At 40.9% G+C, this 14,054-nt stretch overlaps 3 protein-coding genes across 4 annotated transcripts in view; 1 reads left to right on the top strand and 2 right to left on the bottom strand.

Annotated features, from left to right (window-relative positions):
- The window catches only part of rngtt (RNA guanylyltransferase and 5'-phosphatase), a 64,711-nt gene extending 60,556 nt beyond the window's left edge, over positions 1 to 4,155 (bottom strand). Inside the window, exons 1-4 of the mRNA XM_068343168.1 lie at positions 3,683 to 4,155; positions 2,245 to 2,354; positions 2,055 to 2,158; positions 1,886 to 1,974 (exon numbers count right to left, since the gene is read on the bottom strand). Coding sequence (XP_068199269.1) covers positions 1,886 to 1,974; positions 2,055 to 2,158; positions 2,245 to 2,354; positions 3,683 to 3,746 — 367 coding nt within the window. The 5' untranslated portion in view covers positions 3,747 to 4,155. The remainder of the gene's footprint in view (positions 1 to 1,885; positions 1,975 to 2,054; positions 2,159 to 2,244; positions 2,355 to 3,682) is intronic.
- Positions 4,156 to 4,290: 135 nt separating this feature from the next.
- Positions 4,291 to 10,949, bottom strand: LOC137613220 (interleukin-6 receptor subunit beta-like). 2 transcript variants are annotated; one of them, XM_068342253.1, is made up of 17 exons: positions 10,753 to 10,949; positions 9,047 to 9,313; positions 8,827 to 8,956; positions 8,542 to 8,717; positions 8,315 to 8,433; positions 7,952 to 7,975; positions 7,822 to 7,842; positions 7,552 to 7,687; positions 7,238 to 7,320; positions 6,953 to 7,163; positions 6,666 to 6,830; positions 6,259 to 6,360; positions 6,038 to 6,181; positions 5,816 to 5,956; positions 5,580 to 5,664; positions 5,359 to 5,440; positions 4,291 to 5,242 (listed from the first exon to the last, which is right to left on the bottom strand). In XM_068342253.1, the coding sequence occupies exons 1-17, from the start codon at positions 10,805 to 10,807 to the stop codon at positions 4,850 to 4,852; spliced, it is 2,334 nt and encodes a 777-aa protein (XP_068198354.1). In that variant the 5' UTR covers positions 10,808 to 10,949; the 3' UTR covers positions 4,291 to 4,849. The 2 variants fall into 2 exon arrangements, with proteins under 2 accessions (XP_068198354.1, XP_068198353.1); XM_068342252.1 differs by lacking the exon at positions 10,753 to 10,949 and having other exon boundaries at positions 9,047 to 9,842.
- A 935-nt stretch (positions 10,950 to 11,884) lies between these two features.
- rdh14b (retinol dehydrogenase 14b) lies at positions 11,885 to 13,923 on the top strand. The gene is made up of 3 exons (XM_068342254.1): positions 11,885 to 12,147; positions 12,232 to 12,666; positions 13,071 to 13,923. Exons 2-3 carry the CDS (start codon positions 12,313 to 12,315, stop codon positions 13,686 to 13,688), a joined length of 972 nt encoding a protein of 323 aa, XP_068198355.1. The 5' UTR covers positions 11,885 to 12,147; positions 12,232 to 12,312; the 3' UTR covers positions 13,689 to 13,923.
- Positions 13,924 to 14,054: the final 131 nt, after the last annotated feature.

The raw sequence follows: 14,054 nt of genomic DNA on the forward strand, positions 1-14,054 counted from the left end.
TGACTCATCGCCGCCCTCTTGTGGACGTATGAGTGTGGTATGACATCACACAGGTTCAACAGTGTGCAGATGTTAAAAAAAACCAGGGATGTATTTTATGGAGTTGGTATTGATCGGCCGTCTTTACAAGCATCTTCATAACAAAACAATCAATTGTCAGAAAACAAAATGAAAACGGACAAATTCTTGTAAATATTAATAAATAACAAACTCGGTTGTGTCAGACGCAGCTATAACCCCAGTAGTTCCACATTGCAAACAACAGGACCACCGGCTCACACACAGAAATGAACATGATTCTCCTCCAGCCGCTCCAAACTCATTTATTTTGCCAGGATTGAGGCTCAGCGTCTGCTGATGTCCTTTCACCTGAAAAATCACCTACACAGCGTTCAGTGGGAGGACAGCGCCGCTGCTCGTGTGAAACTCCCACACTAATACAGCCGACCGCAGAGTGATGGGGTTGGACTGGGAGTCACGCACAACGGTGCTTTTTCATCCTAACACTTTCAATCTTTAATTGTAACGCATGAACAATGATACACGAGCCGTTTCACCTCCGGTGGCAGCAGGGAGCTTCTCTGTGACAAACGGCAGAACTCTGGCTGTTTGGGGACGTTTCTAGAGTGTAAAAATATAACTGCATGAATATGTTATCATATGCGTTATCTAACGGAGATGAGCACTGCTCCACTTTTAGAGGAAGGCTGCCCTCTGCTGGAGACAGAAGGTACTGTAGCTGTGGAGTCATTAATGCATTGCACATAATGCACATCATCCATCAAACGATGGCAATCGTCTCATCTACAGCCGGTTATCTGGCTCGGGGGTCATGGGTTTACTGAAGCCTATCCCAGCACGCTACAGGCGAAGGCAGGGTACACCCTGGATAAGACGCCAGCTCATTGCAGGCCCATATAAAAGACACACAATCACTGGAGCTCACGCTCTCACCTACGGATAATTTGGTGTGAACATGCCTGTTTTTGGAGCTGGGAGAACCCAAGAACATACAAACTCACCACAGAAAGGAGTCAAACCCAGAACCTTCTTGCTGTGAGGCAACAGCACCATCATGCTGCCCGTATTACAATATAGATTCACAAAATAATAATAATAAAGTATAAAATAAGGTAAAAATTCATTCAGTACCAAAGAAATACTAGTCTGAGAGTGCAATAGAGAGCCAGCATGCTGTAAGCATTTAGATGAAAATTCTGATCACCGTTAACGATGCCCAGAAATGTAGAAACAAAAATATACTAAACAAATAGATGGAGGAACACAACATGATCAGACTACACTCCAAAATCCAAGGCCAACACAACGCTTGAAATTCAGAGGTGCTCCAAATATTTGTATTTGTAAAGGTTCAAGGTTTTTCTACGGATTCATACTGAAAAGTTCAAAGGGAGGGTGAATGTTACAGAGGAGTAAAAATGTGTGCAGTGGTGCAGTATGAACCCTCTGATGTTGGAGCTTCAGACATGACTTTATTCTACTGAACACTCTGAGGTGATAAACATATCAGCTCAAGGATTTCAGTTACAGGCAGTATCATTTGAATGCTACTAAATCCACAAATAAACATTAAAAGAGCTCACTTTATTTCCCCCCAGTACGAGACAATAAAATGTAGTCAAACAATTTTCACAGACGGAGACACTGGTTATTTCATTCATTTCCAAATACCATCCATACACTACATACATACAGGAAAAGAAAATATATTAAGAACATAATAAAACCACACATTTGACATGTAAATGCATACCAAGACGGCAAAAATAGGAAGCAGCAACAAAGGTGATGATGATGTTGCCTTTCACATACTTCAAATTAAATAAAATAACAGGGTGATAAAAATTGGATTTGGTTTCTTCACCTATCAATTCTGTGGGATTCTTCTGCATGAAGTTTTCACAGATCCTGATGAACATTGCCGTTGTCTCTTTCGTAGGGCATTCCGCGTGGCTGAAACACATAGAATGACATTGGTATAAATACATAGTCACAAAACTCAAGTATCTTAATGACGGAAAAATTACCCTTACCCTTTACATTGTAGTTTGACATAGTTTATGCCTTCTTTTTCGATGTCATTGCGATCATAAAAGCGGGTAGTGTTTGTCAAATCCACAAGCAAACCCATTTTCACCTGAAGTCAGAATGGAAAGGAAGGCGATGAGATGAGGGCTGTTCGCTTTCAACATGCTACTTTGAATTTAAATACTCAAGACTTACATTTAGACTTTTTAAAAAGTTGGACAGCATGCTCGGGTGAAACCTGCATTCCTCTGCAACTTGGTCATCATATCTGGGACCCAACATTGTTTTCATCGGCAGGAATTTACCTATAAGAGTAAAAGAAAAAACACAATTCCCACCGTCAGTGAAATCCGAACAATCTGGAAAAAAAAATAGCTTCCTGATTAAATCAAAACAAAATCATGCAACAATTACTGATCAATAGTAGTATTCCAAAAAAATTACACAAATGAACAATAGAACATACAGTTAAAAAGATTTATTTATGTGAAAATACATTTATTTACAGGAAAACCATGACTTGTCAGGGCTTGGATATTATTATTTTGAGTGGCTTATTATTATTATTATGTTCCAATAATGTAAAATAGATATATACGTATAATACATACCAAGCAATTTGAACCTTTTGAAATATTTGAGGAACATAAACTGATGATGACTTCTTCCAGGTAATAAATGAAAGAGTAATCTTATCTTAACGACCCACAGATCAATTGATAAGTCTGCTCAAGCAAAGTTTAATCTTTTATTTGTTGAAGGCTTCTTTTACTAATCTCTGCAAAAACACCAACCTTAATCTTAAAATAAATCTCATAACTCTCATTTTTTTTGTCAACAATTGCCATGGTTACTACATTATTAAACAAAATGTAATCAAGTCAATGAACAAATCTGGTGGAAGGAAAGCTGGATATTCACTAGATTTAAAGTATGATCCTCCAGTCAAGCAATACTTGATCCAATTAGATGGTTGTTAAGGTTTACCAGGCTAGGCTACCTAGCATCGTGCCCCCCCCCCCCCCCCCCCCATGCTACAGTATTGCCCCACTTTGTTTTGACACGTGACGCGTTGACGGCTATAAAGTTCACGATTTTTGCCAACCCAGTTTTATATTTCGGACACACTTTCTCTAATACATATCAACTGCAAGACAAATAGTTTCTGATTATGATTACACCCGAAAGGCCAGGCAAAAGCTCACAGTATAGCTTTAAAAAGCCTGTTAGCCACATGTGCTAATTTAGCCACACAACGCGACCCTGAACATTTTCACGCAAAAGGGCGAATATGTACACACTCCGAATTTAAAGTATGCGCATTAAACGGTATTTGGTGAAGTCATGTCGATTCATTCACTCTATCGCATTATTTAAATAAAACGTGCGTGCATCGCTAGCTAACTTTACGATGTTGTGTTGCTATCCTCTTGCTTTCTGTGACTTACAAAAAATAGCTGATTGTTATTTGTTATAAGAATTTTAAATAAGGTTTTGAGAGATGAGAATAGAGATTCTGTTGGAGCACTGTGCGACGAGTACGTGACAAACCAAGCTAAATGCTAACAACAGCAGCATGCGCACATAATGCAAACATACGTGACAGTTTAATTGGGTAATTTATATGTTTCACCTGCCACAGGCTGTCCTCTTCTGGGGCAGTTTCGCCACCGAGGCGGGGGTCCGGTGTGTGACATGTCAAGGTAAGGTTTGGTACAATGGATATTCCTCGCTAGCCTTTAGCCGAATGCTCAGCCTCCCAGATCAACGTGATCCCCGGTTGTTGTTCACGCGACCACCGAGGATTAAGGGCCTTCCGACTGCTAATTCAGGAGAATTATCCAATGAGTTTAACACAGCTCGACATTCCGCCGGACCGGCAGACATTTAAACGAAATCTATGTTCCTATTAGCGACGGCAGATTAGCGTCACGAAAGTTATCCTTTCCTTTTAGTCTGTTTTGACCAAATCCAGAATTTTAGCAATTGGCTACCACAACGTCGATTAGTGACCAATCGTGCTAGCTAGCAAGCGCTAAAGTCTTAAAGGTGTAAACCAGCAATTGTAGTGGTCCAAGCAGCGAGTTATATTATACTGCCACCTGCAGGTGGAAACAAGAAATGTCAAACACTCATAACAGGCAGTCTTAAATGAGATTTTTTGAAAGTAAGAAAAACAACTTATCTCTATGATTAGCTGTATGACTCTGTAAAAAAAAACTCAGAGGATTTAGAATAGAATAGAATAGAATTGAATAGAATGCCTTTAATGTCATCATACACTCATCAATAACATTTGGATTATTAGAGACAAAGTAGCACAGAACTAAAGTTGTACACATAGAAATCCAATGGGTGACAGCAGTCCTGTTTCAGCAGGTTATTGCAATTTTAATAGGCATAAATATCACTTACAACAACAAGTAAACATATTGGAATCTTGTTATAAAGCACACAGCAGCTAATGCTATGAATTTTACAAAAATTTCACACTCGCTAAATTCACAGCATGCTATTTTGTCAAAATTGGGTTTTGTCACACGACATGAAGCAGCCTGTACATGTACACATTTGTTTCATCACAAGGATAAACATGAGTAAAATGTACTTCTACTTTAAACAAGCGTTGCATTTTATTCCCTCCAATAAAAATGTACACTCCTCTACTCTCATTACTTACTTTCAGTGCCACGCAGGATGATTTCACACACTACCATGGAAGTCTTTGAAAAGATTTTAGATCGTGTGTGTTTCATTTTCAGCTGACTAATAACACAATCATATGAGTTTCGCTTTCACTTCACCTACTCTGACCTTGTTCAAACATGTCCAAGGTGACATAAACAGTTGGAGGTGCCGTCTGTCCTTGCTGTTGCACTGGAGCTCGACTGTATTGCTTCGTCCTTCCCGTTTCCACGGGACTCTGACTCCAGTACGGGGTGGACAGGCTGTTCTCTGAAGAAAGTAGTTTTTTACATTCCACATCAGATGACTGATCATTTACGTTTACAGGGTTAACCGGGTCTTCATTCTGTACGTCTGATGCTGGGGTCACAGCTCCATCTGATCGCCCCTCTGTCTGGTTAATGTCAGGGTCATCACTGCAGCCTGATGTGAGCAGATCGGTGGATGTTGTCTGAACTTCCTCTGTGTGAACTTTAGCACAAAAGCTTTCGGATGGATTGTAGAAGGCCTGGAAGGATCATATTCCATACAGACATAAACACACATTAACACACATCAGCACTTTACAACCATCCAGTTTAGAATGGTTGTAATTTATTCTGATTCCTTCTTCACTCAATTCACCTTTTTGTGAGTAGCTGACGGCCACAGAGCCAGAGAGCTGTGAGCGGGGTTCGGCAACGGCTTCTCCATGAAGCGTTTATACCTGAAACAGATCATTAACATCATTAAGGGAATAATAATCATTATCACGAGGACATAATATGGTTTCATTATTGCTGACAAGGAAATATCTCGCTGATTTCCTTCTAAATCATTGCTAACAGTGAAAGAGTGAAACCTACTGTAAAGCACAGAACAATCCAACAACTAACACAAGTGCTATGACGATGCTGCCGCTGACGCCCAGCACCACGCCGAGCTTTGGATCTGTCAAAGAAAGAAAGATAAAATCCGTATTGTGGTAGACAGAAAGATGCTATGAATGAATGAAACTCTATGAAGCAAATTCTGATCCTTATTCAAATATACAGTGAATCCAGTCAAGCTATCAGGTGATTCTCCGCATAAAAAAACTCACCAAATCTTTTGGTTTCAAAGAACCTCTCTTTGCTCTTGGTACTTCCAGTCTGAGCCACCGCCTTGACATAAATGCTGTATTGAGTTTCAGGATTCAGACCTTCCAAAACGATGTCCCGTTTTGTCCTGTCCACAGTAACATCTGGAGGAAAACCAGGACAGAAATGCCATAAAGAGCGAATAACTAGCTTCATTATTCTGCAGACCTCAAACCAATTCTTACTGAGCTGGGGTCCTTCCGTTGCGCTGTAGTAGACGGTGTAGTTGACAACAACGCCGCTGCACACTTCCTGTGATTTCACACCCCACTCCACATAGGCGCTTTTGTCATTCGGGTGAACCTGGGTGATTGTGACACTTCCTGGTTCTGTAGGGATAACGTTTTAAAAATCTGAGTTGTGAAATATTTCCTTAGAATAAAAAATAAATAAAAGCAGGATGTACCTCCTACTCTGGAGCAGACCTGACGGGCCTGAGTGCCTCGGCCTGTCTTGTCATCCAAGAGGGGAGTTACTGTAATATCATACGGCTTCATATCCAGGAGATCTGGAAGAAAAGGAATATCGATCGGATAATCTATTCTCAGAAAAAGGCATAAAGCGCATACATGTAATTGTTCTAACTTTTTTTTAACATCACAAGAACATAGACGGAGCTGCTAGCACCTTCCTGCGTGAAGGAAGAAAAAGTCAAACCGGTGTGACCTTCAAGAATGTGACATCATACCTCAGAAATCGGAGCGAATTGATGGTGACTCATGTTATTAATGCAGGGATCCATTAAACATTTAATCTACAGACCTCTTTCCATCTGACATCCATTAACCCCTTCATATCTCTCGTCCTGCCTACCAGAAAGTGTTGCATTAGTGTAATGGGTCTCCTTCCAGTAGAACTGATCTCCATCGTGGGAGTAGTCGATGACGTAACCGCTGACTTCCTGTAGAGGAGCGTTCCAGCTCACCACAACCGCTCCTCCCATGGTTGAGGTCTGGATGTCGGTAACTCCAGGAAGGCCTGCCGTGGAGATCAAGATATCAGATCATTAACACGCATCAGCAAGCATTAATCTGAAGCAATATGATCCATAAATGGAAGCAACCCATTAAGGAGGGAAAATCGATAGTGTTAAAACTCACTCTCTGCAGCCGCTGGGACGTAAACGGAGTCCTCCACCAACAGGAGTTCATTACGGAACACGGCGAGCTCGATCCAGTGGGCCTCTTGGTTCACCTCACACACCGAACGGCCACACAGAGAGGTTCTGTCATTTCCTCCAGTCACGTCTTTATTATAGGGAGTCTGCTTGATGGTGTAGGTGAACTTCTCTGGGCATTCTGAAGGAATCTTCTGCATAAATAATAAATAAATGAGTCATAAAGAAGAATATAGACTGTAAAGGCAGGAATGAGAGGCTTCCTCACCGTCCACATGGCGTGAACTGTTCGGACCCCATTTTTCTGTGATGCGGTTATCTTTCTCCACAGGCGCGGCTTAAAATCGCTCTCTGGAAAGGATAAAATACATCCATGAGGACGGGACCGGCATTCACATCTGGGACTGACCCTTAGCCTTTAGTTCATCTTGACAGAGAGAAAATCAACTGTCTGTCGTCACTGTTTTCATCACAAGTTATAAGAGCTTCGTAACATTCATAATGTAAGCTGATTTAACACTGATTCAGTCACTTGTTTCCAGTTCAAATGCTGATACAAGCTGTTTTTGACATTGGCCTTACTTTTCAGTTTGACCTGAATCGTCTTCTCCGGGCTCCAGTCGCTCCACGGAGCGCCTTCCAAAGCGCAGCGGGTGGCAAACGTGTAATTACTGCAGGATTCTAAGTTCTTAATGGTCAAAGTCCATTTATCGGACATCTAGAAAGACAAAACAACTCAGCTAGAAATGATCGACCAGAATTCTAGGGAGAACACAAAGCTGAACAAATCATCTCTTCTTATATTGAGAAAGAGTTTATAAAATAAGGTGTTTATCCGAGGATCATTCTTACCTCTTGAGTCCTCCTGTCATCCTTGGATGGAAAGGTAAACAAGAAACAGACACAATCAGACAGGTTCCTGATGAAGATCATCACCAGGAGAACGTGGACACACCTTCACAACCTTAATCTGAAAACCTACCTCTGGTGTTCCATCATGGAGAACCTGGAACAGAAAAACACCTCAGTTAGACGGGAAAGTGCAAAAAACACAGACAGAATGAAAGAATGAAAGAAAAAAAAAATCGCATTCAAATACTCTTGTATCCTTATTGTGTTGTTGTTGTTGTTGTTGTTTCTCTCAATTGTTCGCGGGTGTTATCGATTATTCATATTTTGCTGTGATCCTTTAGCTCTAAAGTAGCGACAAATTATGAAAATTCTTAACTATTTATTATCTTATTGTAGGGTTTTATGTGAGGAGGCAGGACCACATGAACAGACTTCACACAGAAAGGGTCGGGATTCGAACCCACAACCAACCAATCGTTAATCAGACATGTACCTTCACGTATGTCACCTGACAGAGGTACCGATACACTGACGGGTATGACCGGATCCTCGAGGACACCCATATATGGTCAGTGACAGCGGTGACGTTTACTTCCGGCTGGGTGATTTTTGCTGAAGGGGGGGGGGGGACGGGACAGGATAATTTATGACAGCCAATCAAAAAATACCAAAAGACAAAATTAAAATTTCTCCCCACAAAAATGACGTCATGACGCTCACTTATTTTTAACGGCGTGAACCCGTAAGGGTCAGAGAAAGTTTCCAAGACGGACTCGGCTCTCACGACCACGCTGTAATAATTTCCGTAAAGTATGACGTCACCGATGTCGTAATAATCCCGGGTGCAGGTTGTTTCTTGCGAGCGGCAGAGTTCAGTCTGGTTTGAGCAGGACGCGCTGAGAGAAAAAGAATTTATCTTCTGTTATGTCTAAGATTTAAATGATTTTTTTTTTCCAAATAACATTAAAAATGTAAATAAAAATACAAATGTAAATAAAAACCCACCACAGCACGGTGTAGTTTATTTCTAAAGCGGAAAAATCCCGATGCTCCCACTCGCAGGTGAACAGGTCCGGAAAACCCCCCGTTGTCTGGTTGTCATAATGCAAGATACACGACAGGTTGGTGGGTTTTGCTGCGGAATAAAAAAAAAGTCACACACGTCACGTCACAGGAGGTAACACGCAGATGCGTGTGCGTGTGTAAGCGGGAGCGCGCCGCTTACGGTATGATGTGACGATGGTGCCGCCCAGGACGCGCCCCGTGAACGCGCTGTTGCATTGTATGGTGGCTCTGGAGCGACTGAAGTTCCTCAGGGTCAGGACCGTGTGCGTGGAGTTGCTTTTTGACTGTCGGTCATCCACACGCGTGTTGTCCAGCGTCCAGAAGACTTTCCCACGGACGCACGACGTCTGGCAGGTGATCTGTGCGTCCGACCCCTCCTCGATGTTCAGATCCCGGGGGAGGACACTGCATGTGTCCCCATGGATGCCTGAAGAATGATGAGACTCAGTGAAAGTAGAATATTTTTTCTTAGTGTTTGTAATAAAACACCACAGGAATGGGAGCGTTGTGCATTTTTTGGAAGAAGACATGAGTTTGTTTTATGAGATTACCATCACAGAGATTATATTCTCATCTGAAACAGGATTATACTGTAGACTACACATGTTTCCAGTTTGGTTAAAGATCCATCAAACCAACTGGATGGGATTTTTTAAAAATCTAATTCACAAATCTAAAAAAGATCTATAATTTTACTGTTCAGTGTCTTAAAAATATCAGACAGTCATTAATTCAGTTTCACATGACAAAATGATAGTCCTGTTTGACAAATAAATTTCTGTATTTGGTGTTAGATGTTTGGTTTGTACCATAAAAACCATTAAAGGGTATCAGGAACTTTCAGCTGATGCTTTGCTTTTGATTAAAAATATTTTTTTTAAAAATAGAGAAAAAAGTTGTTCTCCTCCTGTGGTGCTATTTATTTGTTTCAGAACAACAGTAGAAATAATATTGGACTTAATATTTAATATGTAAATGTATAATATCTGAATTTGTACATTTACAGCAGTTGAATGATGTATTGATCTTTTTGCACAGCTTGTTGAGTTACTGGGTCACAGTCACACATGTGGGCTTTATGAGAAGGTCTGTATCTTCTTCTCTGTAGTCTCTCTTGTTCTGCACCAGCTGCTGCTCACCATATGGTTTGTTCAGTCATATCCTTGTTTATTGTGTTATCAGTCCTGTTTTGGTCATTTATTTGTTTGTACCGAGGATAATAAATGGATCTTAAAGATTCAAAAGAGGATTCTTGTAACTGTCAGTTAACATTGTCTGTGGGAGATTTGGAAAAACAGAAATATATTTTAATTTAAGAAAGCATTTACAGCATAAAAGTCTTGTGGCATTTCTAAATAAGAAGTTCATATTTTGAAATAAAAATACATAAATATAAATATAAGTATACAGTATATGCAAAGATAAGCATAATAACACAGAAAATAACTTTTTTGAAAAACAAATTAAACAAAGCACTGGTATTTGCGGTTACTACATAATAAGCCTTTTAATAAGGATTATAATGTGGGAAGTAAAATGAAATACTTATATTTTTATGCAGTATGCGTGACAATCTTGGATCCAATTCCTCATTTGTGACTATATAATAATAATCTTAGGTTTTGACTGGATGAAAGGAATATTACAGTAGGATTCTAGCTGATTGTAATTTTTTCACGTTAAAATCCAGTCATTTTAAATGCTGATCACTTAAACTCCAGATCAGCAGTGGTGAAAATTACGAAACCAAACCAAAACAAAAACTATCCAGAATCTCAGACCTTCATCTGAGCAGTCAGTAGGTCGACACTTTAACATCCAGCTTTACCAACCAACGCAAAAATACAATATAAGAGGTTTTCTTACCTTTAAAAACTGAAGGAATCACAACAAGGATGAACAGTGCTGGAAAAGGATTCATGTCTTTTATCCCAGCACAAGAACGGAAAGAGATCTCCCTTTAAAGTACATTTTGAGCTGTGTTATTCCCAGTTGTGTGAGATAAATAATTAAACCCACTATAACTGTGTCTGACACAGCGGACAGTCCACGACACACTACTGCACATTCTTTACTAAATCTGTGTTACAGCCATCAAGTAACAGGAACTGAAGCAAACTCTGAAATAAACGGGAGATGTTACCCAACTGGAAGCACAGCGAGAAAAGAGGAAGTGAAGTAATTCGTTGGTGGTCTGTCAGACTGATAATATATCTGGATTTATTCTGCAGATATATCATAGTAAGACAGCCTCCCCCACTCTAACATGCTACTAGTGAAGTTATGAATCACAACCCATTGCTGGAAAGTGATTTCCTAGTAATTTCCTATAGGGAGTATGAACCAGCACGATAGAGCAGCTCAGATTCACTGAAGGGAATTGGTGGATGAAGTTTTCCCATCCTTTACTTAACAACATCCCATCAAACTTCCTTTCGGCTTGTCCTGTTAAAGGTCTCCGCAGTGTGTCATCCTTTTTCCATTAGATAGAAGTACATATTTGTTTGGCAAAGTTTCTTTTATTATGATGCCCTTCCTGCCTCAGCATGGACCAGCAAGCTGTACATGCAAAGCACTGAGCTATACACTCCCAGCTTTACTAAACAACATGCCATTAAAAATACAAAATGAATCTAATTATGATCAGATTTATCTGAACATTGAAAATAAAAGTCTTCAATGTCTAAAACTGCCCTCAGCAATTGCTGTACTCTTACACTACGTTACTGCTCTATTCCTTGGTTCCTATGGCGCCACCAAGTGGTTAAATTCATGCACACAATGTTTGAAGGCATTGAAGACTGAGGACAGTAGAGGAAATAATGCTGTTTGTATTATATCATATTACTGTATGCGTGTATTCAAAGTTATGTGTTTACAGACGTTTTTTAAAAATACAATATTTAAAAATATAGTTCAATACTAATGTTTAAAATATATAATAGTTAAATAAGTAATAAATTTTTGGATAAAATCTTAACTTTATCGACATGATTAGTCACATGTTATTTATTTTATCTGATACTTTTACTGTTATTTATTTTATTTCTGAGGGAGAATGCTAACGTTATTTGTATTTATTTGTACTGTTTTGTAATTTAGAGGTTCCGGTCCGGAAACAAACCGGAAGTAGATCTATACTGGATCCGGTTTACTGTAGCTAGCTAACCCTGGTAGCTAAGTTAGCTTGCTACCTAGCATTACACAAACAACATGGCTTCTTTGCGACCGTGGATCTGACATTTTAGCTGTTTGCTTTCAGTCAGTTCAAAGTAAAACATATATTATAAAATAATATTTATCTTAAAATAAGTGTGTAATGCTTAAATTTATTTATTTAAATAGGTTTTGTTTCCGGTCACTTTGCAAGCTGGACCGACTCAACACTGCTAGTTAGCGGACAGCTCACGGACACCGGCCGGCTCCATGTCCACTGCGGTGCTGATAGCCGCTGTTGTCGGCGGGGGGGTTCTGCTGCTGATGCGTCGCTTGTTCCCACGACAGAAAGCCGTGAAGCTGCTCCGGTATCCTCCCGGAACCATGCGGGGAAAGACGGTCATCGTGACCGGAGCTAACTGCGGGATAGGGAAGGCTCTGGCCGGGGAGCTGCTGAAGGTCCAAGCCCGGGTCATCATGGCCTGTCGGGACCCGAGGAGCGCCGAGGAGGCGGCGAAGGACATCCGGAGACAAGCTGGACCAGAGCCGGGGGAGGTGATCGTCAAACAGCTGGACCTGGCTTCTTTTAGATCCATACGAGCATTTTGTAAAGAAATTCACCAGGTGGATATAGTTCGATTACTTTTGTGATAAATATATTTGTTTGAAAAATGTAAGAATGATAGTTCCTTTGGCAGGAAGGGGAACTTTTTAACAGGACGAATGCACTTCAAGGTGCTTTACAGCAAAGAGTTACCTCGCAGCAAGAGTTTGACACTGAAAAAAGATGAAAAAAAGGATGTAATAATGAAGTAATGTAGAGTTTTGTGAATGAATGGGACATAATAGGAGGGGATTTTGTATAAACTTAAATAAGTATTGATGTCAGCTAATTTTGTGATTAAATCGGCCTACATTACTTATATTTATACACAATTTGTCTTTTTCTTATTCCATTTTGCTCGACTTGGCCTCCTAAATTGAACTTATGGTGACTTAAAATGACGGAACTTTTTCTCACCCTTCAGGAGGAGTCCAGGATCGACGTGCTGATCAACAACGCGGGCGTCTACCAGTGCCCCTACACCAAGACGGAGGACGGATTTGAGATGCAGCTGGGTGTGAATCACCTGGGTCACTTCCTCCTCACACACCTCCTGCTTGACCTGTTGAAGACGTCGGCTCCCAGCCGCATCGTCGTGGTTTCCTCCAAGCTTTACAAGTACGGCCACATCAACTTTGACGACCTGAATAGTGAAAATAAGTACGACAAGGCGTTCTGCTACAGTCAGAGCAAGTTAGCCAACCTGCTGTTCACGCTGGAGCTGGCTCGCCAGCTGGAGGGCACGGGGGTCACGGTCAACGCCCTCACCCCAGGCATCGTGAGGACCAGACTAGGCAGGCATGTTAAAATCCCTCTCCTGGCCAAGCCGCTGTTCCTCCTCGCCTCATTCATCTTTTTCAAGAGTCCTCTGGAAGGAGCTCAGACTCCTCTCTATCTCGCCTGCTCCCCTGAAGTGGAGGGAGTGTCGGGGAAGTGCTTCGCCAACTGTGAAGAAGAGGAGCTGATGGCCAAAGCCACAGATGAGGAGGCGGCCAAGAGGCTGTGGGATTTGAGCGGGAGGATGGTTGGGCTCGCTAACTGAGCAGAACCCAGTCTGTACACAGGGACTGGCAGGATGTGTGTGTTGATGGATAAAGTGTGTAATCTCTAACAGCCCTGCAGAGACTTTACTGTGACGGATGGAACATGAAAATTTCTTCATGGGGGGATATAGTTACATCTGTGAATGGAATGGAATTTTGTGTATATTATTACGTCGTGCACTGCAGTCAGTTGAGGTAAACTCTGAATTAAAAAAGAAAAATCAAAAGCTGGTGTATATCTGCTCAGAAAGCTGAGGAAGTGGTAACAATCACACTTTTAACAACTTCTCTGTACAGAAAATATTTGAAATTATTACAGATTTTCTATTCAGCAGACCTGATCGATTTGGACTCAAGAATACAAA

The sequence above is a fragment of the Antennarius striatus genome, chromosome 19 (assembly GCF_040054535.1).
Source record: "Antennarius striatus isolate MH-2024 chromosome 19, ASM4005453v1, whole genome shotgun sequence".
Classification (NCBI taxonomy): domain Eukaryota; kingdom Metazoa; phylum Chordata; class Actinopteri; order Lophiiformes; family Antennariidae; genus Antennarius; species Antennarius striatus.